At 50.8% G+C, this 16800-nt stretch overlaps 6 protein-coding genes across 6 annotated transcripts; 2 read left to right on the forward strand and 4 right to left on the reverse strand.

The window, feature by feature from the left end:
- Window positions 1-271: 271 nt before the first annotated feature.
- On the forward strand, window positions 272-1933 carry HO173_009432 (uncharacterized protein; the record flags this gene model as incomplete). Its single annotated transcript, XM_037311322.1, has 3 exons — window positions 272-909; window positions 960-1393; window positions 1533-1933. The coding sequence occupies 3 exons, from the start codon at window positions 272-274 to the stop codon at window positions 1931-1933; spliced, it is 1473 nt and encodes a 490-aa protein (XP_037161756.1).
- A 739-nt stretch (window positions 1934-2672) lies between these two features.
- Window positions 2673-4520, reverse strand: HO173_009433 (uncharacterized protein; the record flags this gene model as incomplete). The annotated part of the gene is made up of 1 exon (XM_037311323.1): window positions 2673-4520. One exon carries the CDS (start codon window positions 4518-4520, stop codon window positions 2673-2675), a length of 1848 nt encoding a protein of 615 aa, XP_037161757.1.
- A 1875-nt stretch (window positions 4521-6395) lies between these two features.
- On the forward strand, window positions 6396-8259 carry HO173_009434 (uncharacterized protein; the record flags this gene model as incomplete). The annotated part of the gene is made up of 5 exons (XM_037311324.1): window positions 6396-6638; window positions 6687-6977; window positions 7027-7971; window positions 8025-8135; window positions 8191-8259. The coding sequence occupies 5 exons, from the start codon at window positions 6396-6398 to the stop codon at window positions 8257-8259; spliced, it is 1659 nt and encodes a 552-aa protein (XP_037161758.1).
- A 4177-nt stretch (window positions 8260-12436) lies between these two features.
- HO173_009435 (uncharacterized protein) lies at window positions 12437-14536 on the reverse strand (the record flags this gene model as incomplete). Its single annotated transcript, XM_037311325.1, has 3 exons — window positions 12437-12499; window positions 12550-14259; window positions 14309-14536. 3 exons carry the CDS (start codon window positions 14534-14536, stop codon window positions 12437-12439), a joined length of 2001 nt encoding a protein of 666 aa, XP_037161759.1.
- A 763-nt stretch (window positions 14537-15299) lies between these two features.
- On the reverse strand, window positions 15300-15689 carry HO173_009436 (uncharacterized protein; the record flags this gene model as incomplete). Its single annotated transcript, XM_037311326.1, has 2 exons — window positions 15300-15485; window positions 15534-15689. The coding sequence occupies 2 exons, from the start codon at window positions 15687-15689 to the stop codon at window positions 15300-15302; spliced, it is 342 nt and encodes a 113-aa protein (XP_037161760.1).
- A 43-nt stretch (window positions 15690-15732) lies between these two features.
- Window positions 15733-16179, reverse strand: HO173_009437 (uncharacterized protein; the record flags this gene model as incomplete). Its single annotated transcript, XM_037311327.1, has 1 exon — window positions 15733-16179. The coding sequence occupies one exon, from the start codon at window positions 16177-16179 to the stop codon at window positions 15733-15735; it is 447 nt and encodes a 148-aa protein (XP_037161761.1).
- Between the last annotated feature and the right edge of the window lie 621 nt (window positions 16180-16800).

Below are 16800 nucleotides of genomic sequence, written 5' to 3' on the forward strand. Positions count from 1 at the left end.
ACCCGCTAGACCGGGCTTGAAAGCTCTCTTTGTTTGATGCTATTTTTGATGCGCTTGTATGAGAATCTACTTTTTCTTCTCCCTTTGTTTGGCCATGTTTGATCGACGACTGCCTCTATGCCGTGCAGGCTATTCACTCTGTTTCTATGCCTTGGGTCTTTTATGTCTTTAGGTCTTTCTTCCTACATCTCCCTGCTGCTTGTTTTCTTTTCCCCGCACCTTATGATTCTGTGCTTCACTTGTGGCCTGACTTCTAGGTGGTCATCTCGGTATGCAACACTACATTGATCTTCAATGGCTGGATGCTCGGCTTGAAAAGCTGAAGTTGTATTTGGAGGAGCTGAAGGTCAATCTTGTACATCTGGAATCTCAATGTAAATATCTGAGACCGCGATTCCAAGATGTGGAGAGTCATCTTGAATATGCGATGCCTCAGATGGACGATTTCAAGCCAAATTTTCGACGTTTAGGAATTAGTGGCAGAACACAAAGATCTCTTTCCCAGAAGCTGCTGGTCTTCGGTTTGATAGTCCTATTCATTGTTTCTTGGTCGAATTTTCTGCGGCAAGGTGTATCGTCGTCCACGAGTGGAAGGGCTGAATCAGACAATTCGGTTTTCAACGATACTCTTGGGGTTTGTGTCCCTGCGATGAGCTTGTACTGGGAGGTTCTGGCTGACATAGGAGAAAAGTTCCAACACGTATTCGCACTTGCCTTACCAGATCGACTCGACAGAGTCCAGCCACTTTTAGACGCCGCCAATGCCACTAATATTAACGTAACCATCCTCGACGCTGTCAGAGACAAGCAGATCCCCGAGGATACCTGGCCCAAAGGATGGTCAGATAATCATGAGAAGAAAAGCGGTGAACTCGGCTGCCTCACGTCTCACGTAAGGACTTGGAAGAAGTAAGTCACGACGTCCCAATAGGATTAATTAGAACTAAGTCATGCTCTAGGATGATCGCTGAAAACATCGAATCCGCTTTGATCATGGAGAGCGATACTGACTGGGACCTTCGCATCAAGGAGACCATGCAGGGCGTAGCGTCCGCCTCCAAACGCCTAGTGGACTGGCCATTCGATGTCCCAAAACGCCCAGGCATTTTTCCGTACGGCGACAAATGGGATGTCATCTGGTTTGGTCACTGCGGCGCCTGGAACCACGAAAATCACCGCATATATAGCTTCAACGACAGCGCCGTGCCGCCAGAGGACTATGAATACACATTCTCAGATAAGCCACGAGAGGAGCAGCACAGACCAGGGACTAGATCGGTGTTCCCACTCGGCTTCGCTGTCTGCTCCACCGCTTACGCCATCAGCAATGCCGGCGCCGTCAAGTTGGAAAAGGAATTCCGAGAGGGTAGCGACAATATAGATCTCCGGCTTGGTACGTATATGTCTTTCCGGTTTGGTATTGAAATTGAGTGGCAAGACATGTTCCGGGAGCAAGAGAACCTTTTCACTCTCGACACCTGTCTTCCGTTCCATACCTTGTGTAAGCAATGCTGACTCCGGAATCTGCGCAGCGACTATATGTCGTGAGAATCAAGATGTGAACTGCCTCGGTGTTTGGCCCCAAGTTTTCACTGCGGCTATTACAAAAACTAACATCGAGCATCCCCTCGGTGAGATCGTAACGGGGGAGACGGCCGTGACGGAATGGTATCCCGGACTCGGTTTGCAGTACTCGGCGAGGCTGAACGCGGACAAGGTTCTCAACGGATCTTCAACGGAGGACGAGTGGGACCCGCAGTGGAATTCCACGTGGGCGCTGAAGAATGAGACGTGGATTCGGATGGGATTCGAGGAAGCGAAGAAGTTGGAGGCTGAGAAGACCATGTCCGATGATCATATCGAGCATAATGGGAAAAGGAAGTTCTGGCAGTGGCATAATGGCAGATATGCTGGAACGAGGAGCTTCGGTTGAGCATGCAGACTTTCTACGTACGTTCGCCTTTGAATTCAGCAATTGACTTGCTGCCCTGTGAAGGGGAGATGTATGCCTGGAGCACCAGGTCCCTAGAGCACGTCTACGGAGTAAGGCCACCCGTTTCAACGGTTGCGCCAGCAGGATAGAAGCAGATGGTGGGGAGTCGTATTCGACCTACCCACCCACCCACCTACCTTCTACCTCTACAACAGCACTGCGCCCTCAGGTTCGTCGTACGAAAAGCCGAGCCCAGGGCTGGAAGTCGAGTGCGGAGAATGCGTGGGGGAGGGCGGGTCACTTTGCGGAACTGGGAAGGGATCGAGGCGTGAGCCGAACGTTGCAGAGTTTATCATGTGGAGAGCTAAGCATTTCCATCACTGAGGTCGTATACTATTCGTGTGAGCCTGTGCAGTGGCTTTCGCGTCTTACATGTCTGTTTGCCATTGCGAAGTCCTATGTGCTTGATACGAGGCTGTGAAACGCACCGTATAGGGAGTATAGTATCTACCCTCAAGAAGACGCTCTGGACATTCCTCCCCCGCCCGCTCCACGTACCTGATCAGAAGCCGTTACAAATCGCAGCACACGAGATGTACCGACATAACGCCGAAGGAGATACTCATCGATCCCCCACACGCACCCTGAAAAAGAAGATGGGGAATCCTCCCCACCCATCGGCCACACGGGCCCCTCCTCCTCCTCCGCTTTCCGTCCCGCAACGCCCCCGCCGTCACGTTTACCCGGCCCTTTTCCGCTTTCGAGAATCCCGGCCGTGGTTCTCGCGCGCGGCTACGAATGCTCGGAACTCGTCTATGGTCTGGAGGATGGCGGAAGCGGGGGCGGCGGGGTGGGCTTTGATCGGGGGATTCTGGGTTTGGGTGCTGAGGGTGGCTGGTGGGAGAGCTGTTTCGGGTCGATGGTTGAGCATCTCCGGTGGCGTTTGGTCTATCGGTAGTGGCGACGTTGGGGTAGGCAAGGTTACCGCTGTCGCTGGAGTTGGTATCTGACACTCCGCCCCTTCTGCCGGGAAACGGTAAGAACGATGGGCCGCCTCCTCCGCCGTCAGCCACTGGGGACATTCCTTGCTCGATGCCACATGTCCGCCGTGACAGTTCGCGCACTCGATCGTCGCCGATGTGCAATACCGGGTTGCGTGCCTGTAGCCACACTTGCGGCACGACGGGGTCGACGGGCAGTCTTTGGCGGCGTGGGTGTGTCCTTGGCAGTGGGAACATTGCTGGTGCCATTGCGTGCCGGGCGAGTGGACCGTGCACGCGCGGCTCTTTTTGTGAAATGTCAGACCCTTTTCCAGGGCCGCGTTCGCTGCTTCCCTTGATCCGAAGACGAGTATATAGTTGATCCTTTTCCTCTTCGAGGCCGGGTCCTGGAGCATCATGACGTCTCTGATTGCGCCGATGTGGCTGAGTGAGGGTATCTTTTCGGAATTTTCTTTCCGGATTTCGTCAAGGATCCATGCCCTGTCTGTGTATTCTTCGATCTCCATTTTCCGAGCCTGGTTCTTGCCGAATTCGAACACCACCCTGTAGGTCTTGATGCCCGCCGCAATCGTGTCTCGAAGGTCTCTGGCCCATTGGACGTTGGTGGAGAGTATGTCAAGATCTTCTTTGCTGCTCACTCTGAAAGCTAGACGTCCGTCATCCTGTTGATGCACTTCGGTGATCCGAGGAAGCGAGGACGGGCGGTTGGGGATGTCGCGGTCCTGTCGAATTGCATGGTGAACGAGCTGCCATATCTCGCGAGAGGGCATACAGCGAAGGCCAGGGATGACGCGCTCGTTGTGGAATCTGATGCTGAATCGATGGTCGCCAGGCGCAATCGGGACGCCTAAGGTGACGGTAAACACTGTGGGATCCGGCGAGACCATTGCCGCAGCCTGGTCTTCATTCTCTTCTTTGATCTCCACTTCACTATCTTCCTCCCTATCTTCCTCACTTTCTTCATCGCTCTCCAAGTCGCTCTGATCTGGGCTGAAGTCTACGCTGCCTTGCAGTCTGATTGCTGGCTGTACCACTTGCTTGTTCGTTTCCTTTTGGTCGTCAGAGCTTTCGTCATCCATACTGTCAGCTATCTCGTGGTCTATCGAAAGCCTAGCCGCTTGGGCAGTAATTAAAGCGTCTGCGTCTTTTTTTGCTCCCACACCGACTGTTGAATCTGCCGGATACCAGTTAAGATGCTGAGAAGCGGATTCCAGGGCCTGGATTTTGGGGACGAGGCATCTGAATGATTGTTCGAGATTATCGAACAGGTCTTGGGGGACTGTGGAGGAATACAAGTCACATATCATGTTGGAGATCATGTCTTGGAAGGTCTTCTTGTCTTGGTTGGAAGGAAAACTCGCGCAGACTCGCTTCGAGAGAGCTTTCGCGACGACGCTCTCTACGCCCTTTTTCATCTTCTCCTTGATGGCCGAGGGCAACTTGCCATGATGGGTTTGGGTCTTCTCAATGTGAATGTAGACATCGGAGAAATCTTGCGCGAGCTTCGCCGCATGCTGAACAGCGCGCCGAGGATATATGATTTGTGTTGTAGTGGATTGGGTCTTACACCTCTTAGTGGTAGACATGGTTCAGCTAGGCACGTACGAGTAGTAAATAAACGTTTCGTAGAGGGCGGCGCGTTGTTCAAAGATTCTGAGGTTTGGGGGAAGTGAGTTGAATGTGCAAATCCGGAGCAAGTCGACAACAGGAAGATCTTAACAATCGCGCGTCTCCTTTTTGCAGACGCGGCTGGCCGTAACAAGAAAATTGCTCAGTTCTCTCCGTAGCCATACACAGCAAAGGGGGATCCGATCCTACGAAAGAGACCCTTCTTCTGCTACCATACTTTTCACGAGTAGACTATTTGATCTTTTCGAGAGCGTTTCAGAGTCAGAGCTCTATCACCCTACAGAGTCATGCATTGTCATCAAAGTAGCATTTGCCGCTGCACTTGGGCTTTCTACCCTGTCAGCCGCAAATGTCACGACATTTTGGACAGCTTGTCAGTTCACAAAAGGAGCCCGAACCTCCTGTAGGCCAGGTCTGCACTCCCAAAATGATTATGATTCTGTAGAAAATTTGTTTTGGCATTGAAGCTACGGCGAACAAACACATCTGATGTCAAGTGGGCAAAGCATCACGCCCGTGTAGAACCCAAGGCAGACGCTGCCCGAGCATACTCCAAGGGCGCGGTACCGAAACCTGTACTTGCTCCCAAAGTCCCTATCATCCTCCCTCTACATCCGAATCAACTGCTCTCCTGCCCTCTCTTCACCTCATGCCCGCCACTGCCCTCGCTCCCCGGATGTGGTCGAAGGAAAATGCAATGCCGCAGCCATTGGGCATGTCGAAGCGACTGGCAGCAGTAAATTCGTTCTATCAACCATTACACCGTATCTTTGGCCTCGAAGCGGACATCTGGTCTTTGGAGGCCTTTAAGCTCCCAGAGCCGGTGGGTTGGCAGTCTGCATTCTGGCAAGAGTGGTGGGGACAGCATCAATCTGCCGACACAATGCAAGTTCCGGTACTGACACAGCTCATCCCCGCCGGCTATTCCAGAGCCTGGAGGGTGTATGGACGCTGGTGTAGAGAATGCCAGCCTTTGTAGCGTTGGTATGTCGTCTAGGAGTACTTTAGACTTGGCGGTCGCGGCTCAGCGGTTGTTGGCTTCGCTTCCCCACCGTTTTTAAGCTTGTCCAAGCTGCTTTTTCCAACCTCGACAGTGGCCTTCTTGCCGTCGATGAAGTTTCAGATGTTCGATGGAGGGTAGAGCATGTAGAAAAGAGGAGAAATCTGTTAGATTTTGCTCTGTCAGTCTTGCGGGAGCAGAAACAGGGAATGAGGGGGTCTCTTTAGCGGCGTCTGCACTGCTTCAGCTGGGGTCTTTGGCTCCAGTATTGCAGAAGCATTTCCTTGTATTTCTCAAGAGCCGCAGCATTCGCTTGCTATTCTGCATGTCTGTTCTTGGACTGCAATGGAGGATGGCGAGAAGATGAAGACTGTGGGTGTCAATCGGACGCTGTGGCTCATGGATACAAGGTCGAACACTTGCGATGTCGTTCGTTGGATGGGAACTGTGTACAAAGGCTTTCTCAAGTGGCGGAGCCTAAGTGCAAAGAGAAAGAAGGGACTGTCATTCGTAAGTTCTGAGGACAAGACGGGCTGCGGGTAATGTCTTCGCTGTTCATCAAGCCTTCAACTTGAACTGTGGAATTTTGTTTTCTTCCATACTCGAAGATAGGTTCCTTTTGCTCAGAAAGCCAGAACGGTAGGTTTATGCCGGTCGCTGCTTCGCGGCACTGCTTCCATCCGTAGCGCATGTTCCCCCTTTTCAACACTATACTTCTTGCTCAAAATCTCAACCCCACAACCATCATCAACAATTTCCCCACGCTCTCCAAACCCTCTACATCCCCCCCTCTTTCATTCACAAGGGTTATAAACCTCCTCTGTGGCCTACCATGACGCACAAAACCCCAGACGGCTACACCATCCTTCTCCCCGACATGGACATCCACGCGCTCGTCAACGCATCGCGAGCAGGATTTGTACAAGAACTCCTGACGAAGAACCCTACTTTGCCCGCAACTCAACTCACTAAACATAACCTCTTGTGCTGCTTTACGGGAAGAATAGCCCGTTTAGGCCAGGGAGGTCCCTTTTCGACAGAGGTTAAAGCGCAGATTCAGATTGTACAGCAGCGAGTAGGTACCAGGTCTTCAGTCGATGACTCCGCTAATATTGTGTGGCAGTGGCTTTCCTCCACAGCCGGAGACGTCCTTCACGAGCTCTTCGATGGCAAGCTACGTAAAATCGGTACATATCTACCCCCCAGCGTGTCCTCCACCGCGAGCGCATCGGTTCCAAAGACACAAAAGAGCAGCAATACTATGGCGTCAATCGTCCCAACAAACGGCATGGATCCTCGAGCGACGGGCACGAAACCGCCTGCCACTGCTCCCAGCGTGCCAGAGCGCGTTGGCTCCAACCAATGTTTGACACGAGTGAGATCGCGGCCGAAGCATTCTGGCTCAAAAAGCATGGTTAGCTCCCACTCTTCTTGACGAAGGGTTCGCGCTCATCCCGTTGAAGTCACCGTACAACAGAAATGTGGTCGTGCATATGCCTCATTTCTTAGGCCAGCATTACAGAAAGAAGCTGGTACAGAGCGGGAACTGCCTCCTCATCTCGCTGCCGTCGGAGACGGCACATCCGCTGCCTACAAAGACGACTCACGCACACCTCTGCGATGGCATCGATCAGGCTAAAAGCCTCCGTCGTATTCAGCTAGTGTTGGCTTGCTATCCCTCAATCGTACTGGCGTATGACAGCAAAGCCAACAAGGACCTGGCAGCACGGCAGATCCGGAGCTTGAAATTCCAGTTTGAGGACAACGATCCCATCAAGGTTGACATACAAGAATTTGGCGACAATCCAGCAAGTGCCAAAGCTACCTATACTCTTGGTCCTGGCTTTCTCTACTATTGTGATCACCGGGAGTCGCTCCAGCGTTTCTTTTGCAAAGAAGGCTTTGTGCCCATCACCGACATCATTAGAACGCGGAGGACTGGCATCCTGAGAATAGAGTTACTGATACGGTACCGCTTTTCTCCCGGGTTTCTGGAGAAATTGAACGCCCTGCCAGGTGGTCACGGAGACAATAGAATCCCCACAGAACCAGCTGAGTCGTGTAGCCTGTGCCCGCGTGTTGCAGGCCAAGATCGGCGTCATTCCAGCCCGAAAGATGTGCATCTATCAATTGTGACGCCATCTTCCCTACGCCGCGGCAATGACGGTGCGAGCGCGGAGAATTCTGCACGGCCTTGCCTGAGTATACCAGGCCCCGCTCTTGCTGCTGCTCATCCATCACTGGATGATTTCAAGATCACTAGTTACATAGCAGTTTTCACTTTACTGAATGGGTCTGAGGTTGCTAGGAAGGTTCCACCACGCCGTTTCGTGCGCGGCTTCAACCTATTCCTGGACACCTTCTATCCAGATTCTGATTTCGAAGCCAGACTCGCTGTGCTCCACCGAGTAAGTGTACGACCCTCATCCTACTAAGACCAGAACTGAAAGCTTCATGATAGATCGATGGGGGCGAGCGCGTAGATGACTGGGAACTTCTGTGTAAACATTTGCGGAGATATTTTACCGAGATCTACATGTCTGATGGCAAAGTCGTGAGTTCTAAGCGTAAGGTCCGTACTGAAAATATATTGTCTGCCTTGGATGCATACTGACGTCCTGCAACAGACTCTAGCTGGTGATAACGGAGCAGCTCGAAAAACGCTAAGGCGTCCGGTCGCTGCCGATTATGTGTAGCTACGGTATGATCGTTTGCTTTTTAACGAATATCAAGCAGCAAGAAGTAAATTCAGTTACATAGACTTGGGTGACAGATACGTAGCGTTGTGTCACAGTCGGTAAGATGCGCTCAAATAGCGATAAAGAATGTCCCTCTGGACTACGTGCCTACGAAATTTGTTTAGGCGAGGTGGAGATCTGGGCTCTCTACGAAAATCCATGGCGTCATAATTTACAGTTCAGAATGTGCATGGTGGCAAGTAACAGGAGTACAACAAACCAGGTGGCGTAGTTTTAGAGACCTACGGGAAGCTCAACACATCTTTATGTTTTTGGAAGACCCAACTGGCAAAAAAAAGAGTTCGAGCATCTGTTATAATGGGCGAGTGTCTCTAACCCACGATGTCTACATCTCTTGCCTACGATAGTCGCGCTTCTTGAACCGGGGGATGATTATTCGAGTTCTTTGAGTTTTGAATCTGGTTGTCTTTTTTTTTTTTTTTTTTTTTTTTTTTTTTTGCTTGAGAATAATTCGAACTCGAACCTCCTTGCCCGGGAGCAACTGACTATTCCAGAATGACTGGACCGGACTTGTCGTTGCCCTCGGTGACGGTCGGGGTTCGGAATGGCGTGTGTGGATGCGGGAGGCGACTGGTAATTTGGAAACCTAAACATCTGAGCTAAAGAAGCTGGTGGCATGGAATGGGATTTGCTAATTCATTTATAAAGGGAGGGAAATCGGGAACGGATTCGGCCAATCGGCCTCCCGTGCCGCGTCAACACTTGTTGCAAGAAGTGCCCCCGGTAAGTCCTCTGCATCCTTTTTAGCAGCCAAGACGTATCTATGGTTCGGTGTTCTATTGAGTCTTGAGAAAGGGAATTATTTGAGTAATTGTAGCTTACATCCTCGATATCGAGATGTATAAACTAGCGCATGTTGGACTAAGTATTGATATTCTCCTGAAGCTTTTGGGGTCCTGACTCCCACGAGCTTGGTACTGTGCCTCAAGACACTGCTTTAATACGACTCGGTCATATAAACACAAGTGCCTAGGTCGTAGTGCCCGTGGCACTCTTGATAGCCAGCGCTTGCCGATCCTTCACCCCATCAACGTAGCATTGCCCTATCAATTAAAATGTCACCACCTTGCTCTCAGGACTCGAAATCCGTCGCAATGTCACTGGTACAGAGTACCCATACAATATGGCTATTACATCTGGTTTTCGAGTTTCTGCTGCTGTAAACCTACAAAAATGTGCTCCTCAGTTATTGTAAGCCTCCAAGCCCACACAAACGACTAAAAGCGACGAAGAGATTTCTGCACGAGCGCCGTATTATGAATCAGCTGTTGGCTGGTGTTTTAGTCCATGGTCTGGCATAGTCTGTTGAAAGCGTTGGCTGAGGATATTTTTTTTGCAAGGCTTGTGTACAAGCCAGGCAGTAGCGTATCGATGGGAGGTGACCATTGGGGTCTTGGTTCGCGACGACGAGGCGCCCTATCTTCTTTGGAGGAGGAGTGGAAAGAGTCTGTGCAAACGAGGAAGTGCCCTTCTGCACCTTGCTCTTCGCCATGCCGTCTACCTCATTCAGACGCTGGTAGTGATCATGGCAGAACAGACGTGGTTTGACATTCTTAAAAATCTAAGATCAAGAAGTATATCATCGGCATATCAAGATCGAAGCGAGGAAATGCAGCAAAAATGCACCAAGCTATCATCATGTTGATATAAGGACAGAAACAGGGACTATCACGCAGCACATGCCTTGCAATGCTCTGCAGTCATTCCTCATAAATCACAGTGGCTCGAAGATCCCATTTAGCTCCCGGACCTAATTTTGCGTTTGGTCAAGCTGGTGGGCTCGAGAACTCTCAAATGGTGCGGTCAAAGACTCGGATCAAGACCAGATACCCTCGTGAAACATTGCCGTTGTTGCTACATGCATGATGAGTACTTTTAAATCTTAGAATTGACGCACAAGCGGCAATCGGGCATCAGAAATCAAGCAAAGGCAGGATTGCCGACCTAAAACAAAGATACTATTGCCCGTTTTGACCCGCAACATGTGCTCGAGCGTTCAAGGCTAGAGCCGTAAGAGGACAGGCATTGAGCCAGTTGGCGTTGAATGGCTTGGGAATTCTCAGAATACCTTTCGGGCAAAAAGACCGACAGAATCCTCATCGGACAAGAAATACAAGACCGATATGACTGCGAATGCTCTCCATGAACGAAGATGCGTTCCACTTAGATTCCCTAGAGCCCTTAGACTGCCCAAAAAGATGGCTGATCAGATTTCTCTTTGGTGTTTTGGGCTTCATTAACACGGTTTTCAGACCAGGCTAAGATATGATTCAAGCATTTTGATATCTACCAGGTGCTTCATGCTGGCTCAGTCTTGAAGGAGAGGCTCGTGAGTTAACAAGATCCATGGTGTCAATCAGGCGCCGCCTGTAGCCGACCTACCCGGCTACTCTAGCGGCTTGGCGTATAGACTTCACAGTCAGGGGCTCACAGCTTGGCAGGGGTGAAAAAAGTTCGGCAGGGGTGAGTAGATGCTAAGTATATGCACCTCGTCCGGGGTGAAAGGGATACACTCAGCATATGCCAGCACCTCATCGGGGGTGAAGAAAATTAAATTTAGTCCAGCGACGTTAGCCCACGCGGGGTAACTCACCCACAAATTTAAAATTGTCTCTTTCCCGCGCATTACATTCCAGCCACCATGTTTTCCAGCCACCTGATTTTGTACTGTATTCAGGACCTGGCCCCGGAGAGGTTTTGGAGAATCAATCCGTCCGTTCTCACATACCTGATATTTTAACAGATTACGGAGATTGAGGCATATGCTTAGTATATGCCTTAACCCCCTAAAGTGCCGACATTATTTTCGACCCGGCCCGAGTTCATCCGGGGTGAAACGGATACGTTCAGCATATGCTATAGGTTCATCTGGGGTGAAGTGAGCATATGCTGAAGCTTCACCCTGTCGAACTTTTTTACCCCTGCCGAGCTGTAACCCGCACAGGGAGAGAGGAACCGTAGACACCGCCTACAAGGCTCGTGGATTGAATCTATATCTTTTACCACAACAACAGGTCATAATCGTACTGTATCACATGCTACCATCAAGACAACAATTATCATTGATAGTATTGGTTGCCCATAATGGTTACGAAAAAGTGATCTTTCCGGGCTTCGAGAACACTTCGTATATCCATCGACCCTACTTTCCTTTTGAGAAGGCATAGGAATGGAAGTGCATCAAGAGTTTCGCTACCAAGAACAGAGACGACGGAGGTTCCGACCCAGAAGGTCAGTGTTGAGATTCCCAGACATCCGATCGGTTCGAACTAACTCCGTTGTTTATTTCTCATTTCATTTCACTTTTTGTTCATAACTAAAGTAGGATCGCCTTTTCCACTAACCAGCTTCTCTAGCCCAACATTCAGACCTTGCCAATTACCAGCCCACCGCCAATCTCCCCCCCCCTGCCTCCCTTCCCTTCCCTTCCCTTCCCTTCCCACCTTCCCATGCCCCCCCCGTAAACATTTCTTCCTTTCCCTCGTAGGCCCTTCCTTCCCTAACCCTTCCCATCGAGCCGAAACGATCGTAACGAGCCGCCCCAAAAGATACGAAAAAGTCGCCAATTACGCACCCCGACCGAAACGATGGGCATCGACAACCCGGTCCAGTCATTCTGGAGAGTGTGGGGTGTCAGGCAATCTGCTGTCCCTCGCCCGTAGGCAGAGACGTAGGCATGCTGGGGTTCGAGTCGCTCACCCGTTCAGCATGTTCGAACTCTTTTGCATTTTCCAAGTCCCAGGTTTGGAGTCTATCTACGTTTTGTATTTTTGCTTTCGTTTTTCCTTTGGAATATGCAGTTGGAAGCTTACTCTTCTTGTCTTTAACTTTAGTGATCAACACATCCAGCGGCATCTCACTTTTATCCTACATCTTTTACATTATCAACCCGAGGCATACGGGCTGTTAGAGTGCACTTTCAGCTATGAAGCGTAACAAGTATCATTGATTGTCCGCTCTACAACCGCTAGTAAATCCACTTGCATCCATCACGACGTTATCTGAACTGCTGATATTCCACCTCTTCTTGCGTCTCATTAGATATCCACCTCCAATTATTAGGCGCTGCAACTCCTATCGAAGGAACCGTACCCTGAAGCCGGAAATTAGCCTTTTACGGTGCTTGCAACCTTGGTCGTCGTTGGTAGAGTTCTGGGGCATCCGGACTGAATATTCGCTTGCGGGAACTGTTAGCAAGCGCAGAATCGCGACGATTCAAGTATTTACCTTGCGGCTAGGCGCTTTGACACCCGTGGGCGCATTACTAGCACGAGCGGGGGTTTGGAACGCATCCTTCGAGCGCGCGTGGCGATGAGTATGCGTGTCAGAAATGGGACCCCGGTCATCGTTGGCCACCGTATTCGCAAGAACGATTGGTTGAAAAATGCCGGCAGCATTTGCTGGGAGTTGTGTCTTTGGGATATGCGTGGGAGCTTTTGCGTCATTCCTAACTAGATCTGAAGCAAGTGGCGCTGGAAGCGGTGCCACTGGACGCACTTTATCTTGATTTACTGGAGCGTACTTGGGGGCGTTCCTGTCATTCGGCACAACACCTCTACGAGCGGGCATTTTGGAGGCAGATACCGAGCGTAAATAATCTGGAAACTTTGGAACTTGCCTGGGAATGTCCCGATCGTTGGGTTCAACGTTCTCACGAACGAGCGGCAGACGAGATCGAGATCCAAGGCAGATAGAGCACTTTTCCACTGATTCTGCGGGAATATTCTGGTCTCCATTGCCAGCTTTGGTCACGGTGCATTTCTGTACCCAATCGAAACCACGATTGTTTCGAATCACGACCTTTCTTTCAGTTATACCGCGGACATGCTTAGTAATGAGGTCTCGATTTGAGATATAACCCTTGTACCAAAAGAAAGCTCTCAAGGATTCGTCGAGCAAAGCCAGAGTTCTCAGCGGCCCAGAGCCCAGCATGAAGGTCGGCTCCTTGGCTATGCCTTCTCGCAAGGTGTATGCATCAAGCTGCAGGCCTTTCTCTTCTAGAAAGTCGAATCTGGATGAGTGCTGGAGCTGCGCAAGTGCCCGTTCCTTAATGGTTACATTGTCGAAGGGTATAACAACAGCTGGGTGGAACGCTGCCAGAAGCTCTAATTTGACCCAAATATGCTTATGTTCTGGCTCAGTCTCGTGGATGTGGAAATGCGTTGCGGTCACGGAAACCGCTTGCTCTTCCAGAGACGCTAAAGACACGATCAATGCCATACCACTAGAAGCCAACCTCGCCCGATGTGGCTCTGAAAGGGGATGCGCTCGCAAGATATCGTGACTTCGGTCGGTCGATATCACACCAGGCTGGTACGGATCTTGCCTGGGCTTGCCGTGGAATATCTCTTTTTCGCGTTTTATCACGCCCTGGTATATCTCCTTCTCACTCTTCCTAGCCTTGCCAAACATCCCAGACCAGTGACGCTGTAGCTCATTCGTCAAGGCCGCCGGATTCCTTGTGAGAGTGCGTGTGGAAGCACGGTCTTCAGCTATGATGGCACGTCGTTCATTTTCATGCTTCAAAAGGGCCGCCAGTCCATCTGAGGTGCCGAACTGGACTTTGTAAGCTGCAAAAACAATCCCCACACCTACTTTATCCCTTACCTGCTTTATGAACTGCTGATCCAGACCTAAATTTGCCCCTGGGAAACGTAGCTTGGCGAATTTTCCCGCTGCTTGAATTATCTGGCTTGTTGACAGTTCTTTGATTCGACCTGGATTAGCCAATAACATAGCCTCGATGAATCGTTGAGGATCGAGACCCCAAGGATTAAATTGCTTCTGGTCCACCATAGGCAACAAGAAGGTTTTCTTGTCGTACTCATAGTAAGCTGGATCGTCGCCCGGTGTGCTGTGGGGAACCACTGCTTGACGGAGGACTGTCTTGTTCTCGAGAGCCGGCCTCATGGAGACCCAATCAGAGTGGTTTCTGAACTGTGACATACTGTTAGCTGCAGCAACCATCCCATTGATAGTTACTAACGCGTTCCATCATATTTTGGTAGTATTGCAGGTTCGCTGGGAGATCCTGTTGAGCTCTATCGCGTACTAGCTCTTCAAAAGCCTGTAGCACCCAGGCAGGGGTCTCCAGCTTCCAGCGCATCCACGCCAGGAAGTTTGACGGCGTCATGTAGGGCATGACGCTGTCATTGAGCAGTGGCGGCGTCATGGCCACGCCATCCTCTGCGTTGGGGATCGTCTTGAGATCCATGCTAAGGTCCATATCGCGTCAAAGTGATGTCAGATAACCCGTTGAGATGAGTAAAAGTTGAGGTGATGGTGTATGAAGAAGTTGTATGGCAGATGGGTGCTGTGTAGGAATCGTTTGTTATTGGTGCTTTGCTTACCACGCGCGCGGGCCAAAAAGTGTTGAAACAAATTTGGAAGGCGCTAGACTCGAGGAGAAACTCTGACTCCAGATTTCCAGGCGCGCGGTTTATATCAGAGGTTGGCAAAGGGTCGGGGCTGGAAAAGACATCTCAAACTGTCTTGGGGTTTTCTGTGTTCGTACTGTCGTTATGGCTTTTTCTGCCCCTTCTCCCCCGCTTGCTCTCGATCTGATAAACATGGGCAAGAAGACGGCATAAGCCCTTCCCTAGCCCCTCCCCAGTATGGTTTAGACTTAGGCAATAACGGTTTGCTACGAGCAGAAGAATGTAAGATCCTAATAAACTCAAGGCCTGATGTTTTCTCAATCGTTTAATGCAGAGGCTTCGAGTAGAACAACGTTGCTCTATGGGCTAATTCTCGATCTAAGCCCAATTTCAAAGGTCTGCTTGCTGCCAAAGGAAGGTCTCTCCCTCTTGCAGACTTACAGCTATCCCAGACGTCCCTCGAGAAAATCCAACGACGTCAAGAAGCCATGATTCGGTGTAGAAACCTTCTTTTCCTCAACATTTTGCTTCCTGCGAGCATCTTTGCCGCTGTCGAAAAGGGATTCGACCACGAAATGCACGGGATTCATGAGACTTTGTCTAGGAAAGAGCCACTCTGTCACAATGGTCTGCTTTGGCCATAGCACAGGCGCCAATACCGACCGTGAGCTTGGCAGCTGCAGCATCGATTGACCACTCGTTCGGCTCTCTCTGGCTGCCAAGTCGGTGACTGAGAACGAGTAGCGCCACATAGAAAGAGCGGTATTCAAAGTGGTCAACGTTGGTCTATCACAACGTCAGCAGCCTTCATGCATGTAGAAGCCAAAGACATACTGCGGTAAAGAGGCCCCGCCTCTCTTTATGTGTGAAGTAAGGGTAATGGTTATCGACGAACGCCTTGAAGAGGTGAACAGTGTCAAGGCTTGATGAATCGTTGACCCTCTTGCCACCAATCAGCTTTACCAGCGCTTGCCAAAATAGTGGGATCATCCAATCGGTCAAGAGAGCACTAGCAAAGAACGGCCGCAGGAAATCATCGAGACAGCCTAAGAAATTCCACTCGGCGAGAGTCTAAGACAAAGCTCGTTTTCGTGGCTGTGCCCTCGCTCAGCCGCGTTACATCAAGCTTGACATTTCGCTCGTCTCTGATGTGAAATCTTGCTTGTTGTATATGCGAAAGAGCCATATCTCTTACAGTATCGTTGTCGAACGATATGACAATGGGGCGGTTGTTTGCGCCCAGAACCTCGAGTTTGGTGGACCTCGGACCATTGGCTGGGCCCTGTCCGAGCCGGTGGACGTGCATTTGTGTCAGGGACTCTGCTTGTTCCTCGGTCGATACCCGCGACACAATGAGTGCCCTGTCAGAGGAAGGTAGTCTCCTCTCAGAGCCTTCACTCAGATACTGCGCTCGCAAGATGGAAGTTACCCTCGTCGCGAATAGGTCCGAGTAGGCTGGAGTTGTGATTGGGTATGTCATGCGTGGTACTGGATCTTTACCACACCGCGTTCGACCCAGCGGCAAGCGCGCGTCCCGAACGCTTCAACACTTTGCTCCTTTCCAAACTCTTGGCAAGCATTCAGCATCAACAACTACAACTCCTCTTCCGCACCATTCACCCCATACTAGCAAAACCCTCTCTCTACAGATACGCAGTTTTTTGGCGCACTCCGAAGGTTCTTCCGGCATCGTCCTGCTCGAAAATGCCTCTCCAAACGCGCGATGGGACCGATCTCATATGCCCTGCGCTCAGCGATGCCGCCCTCCTGAACATGCCGCCTTCCATATTCGGTGGCCGGTACGGGCAAACAACCCGGGCCTACCCGGCGTCCAGATAACCAGTTCAGTAGTGAACGACGCCTATATCCGGGTGGTGACTTTGAGGACATGGCAACACCCTTCGGCGACCCTCAAAGTCCAGTACAGAGAGGCGCTCCAGCGAGTAGGTGCCCGAGCAACAAAATTTCGACCACTTTTCTGACAATGAGTTAGGTGGGAAGAGCACCCCGATTGGAAAGCCCTCACGCGATTTCTCGACGACGAACCATACCAAGCCCAGGCCAATGTGCCCCATAGCCACTCGAATACGGCCATCTTGTG

The sequence above is a fragment of the Letharia columbiana genome, assembly GCF_014066305.1.
Source record: "Letharia columbiana isolate WasteWater2 chromosome Unknown Sc0000040_s0, whole genome shotgun sequence".
Classification (NCBI taxonomy): domain Eukaryota; kingdom Fungi; phylum Ascomycota; class Lecanoromycetes; order Lecanorales; family Parmeliaceae; genus Letharia; species Letharia columbiana.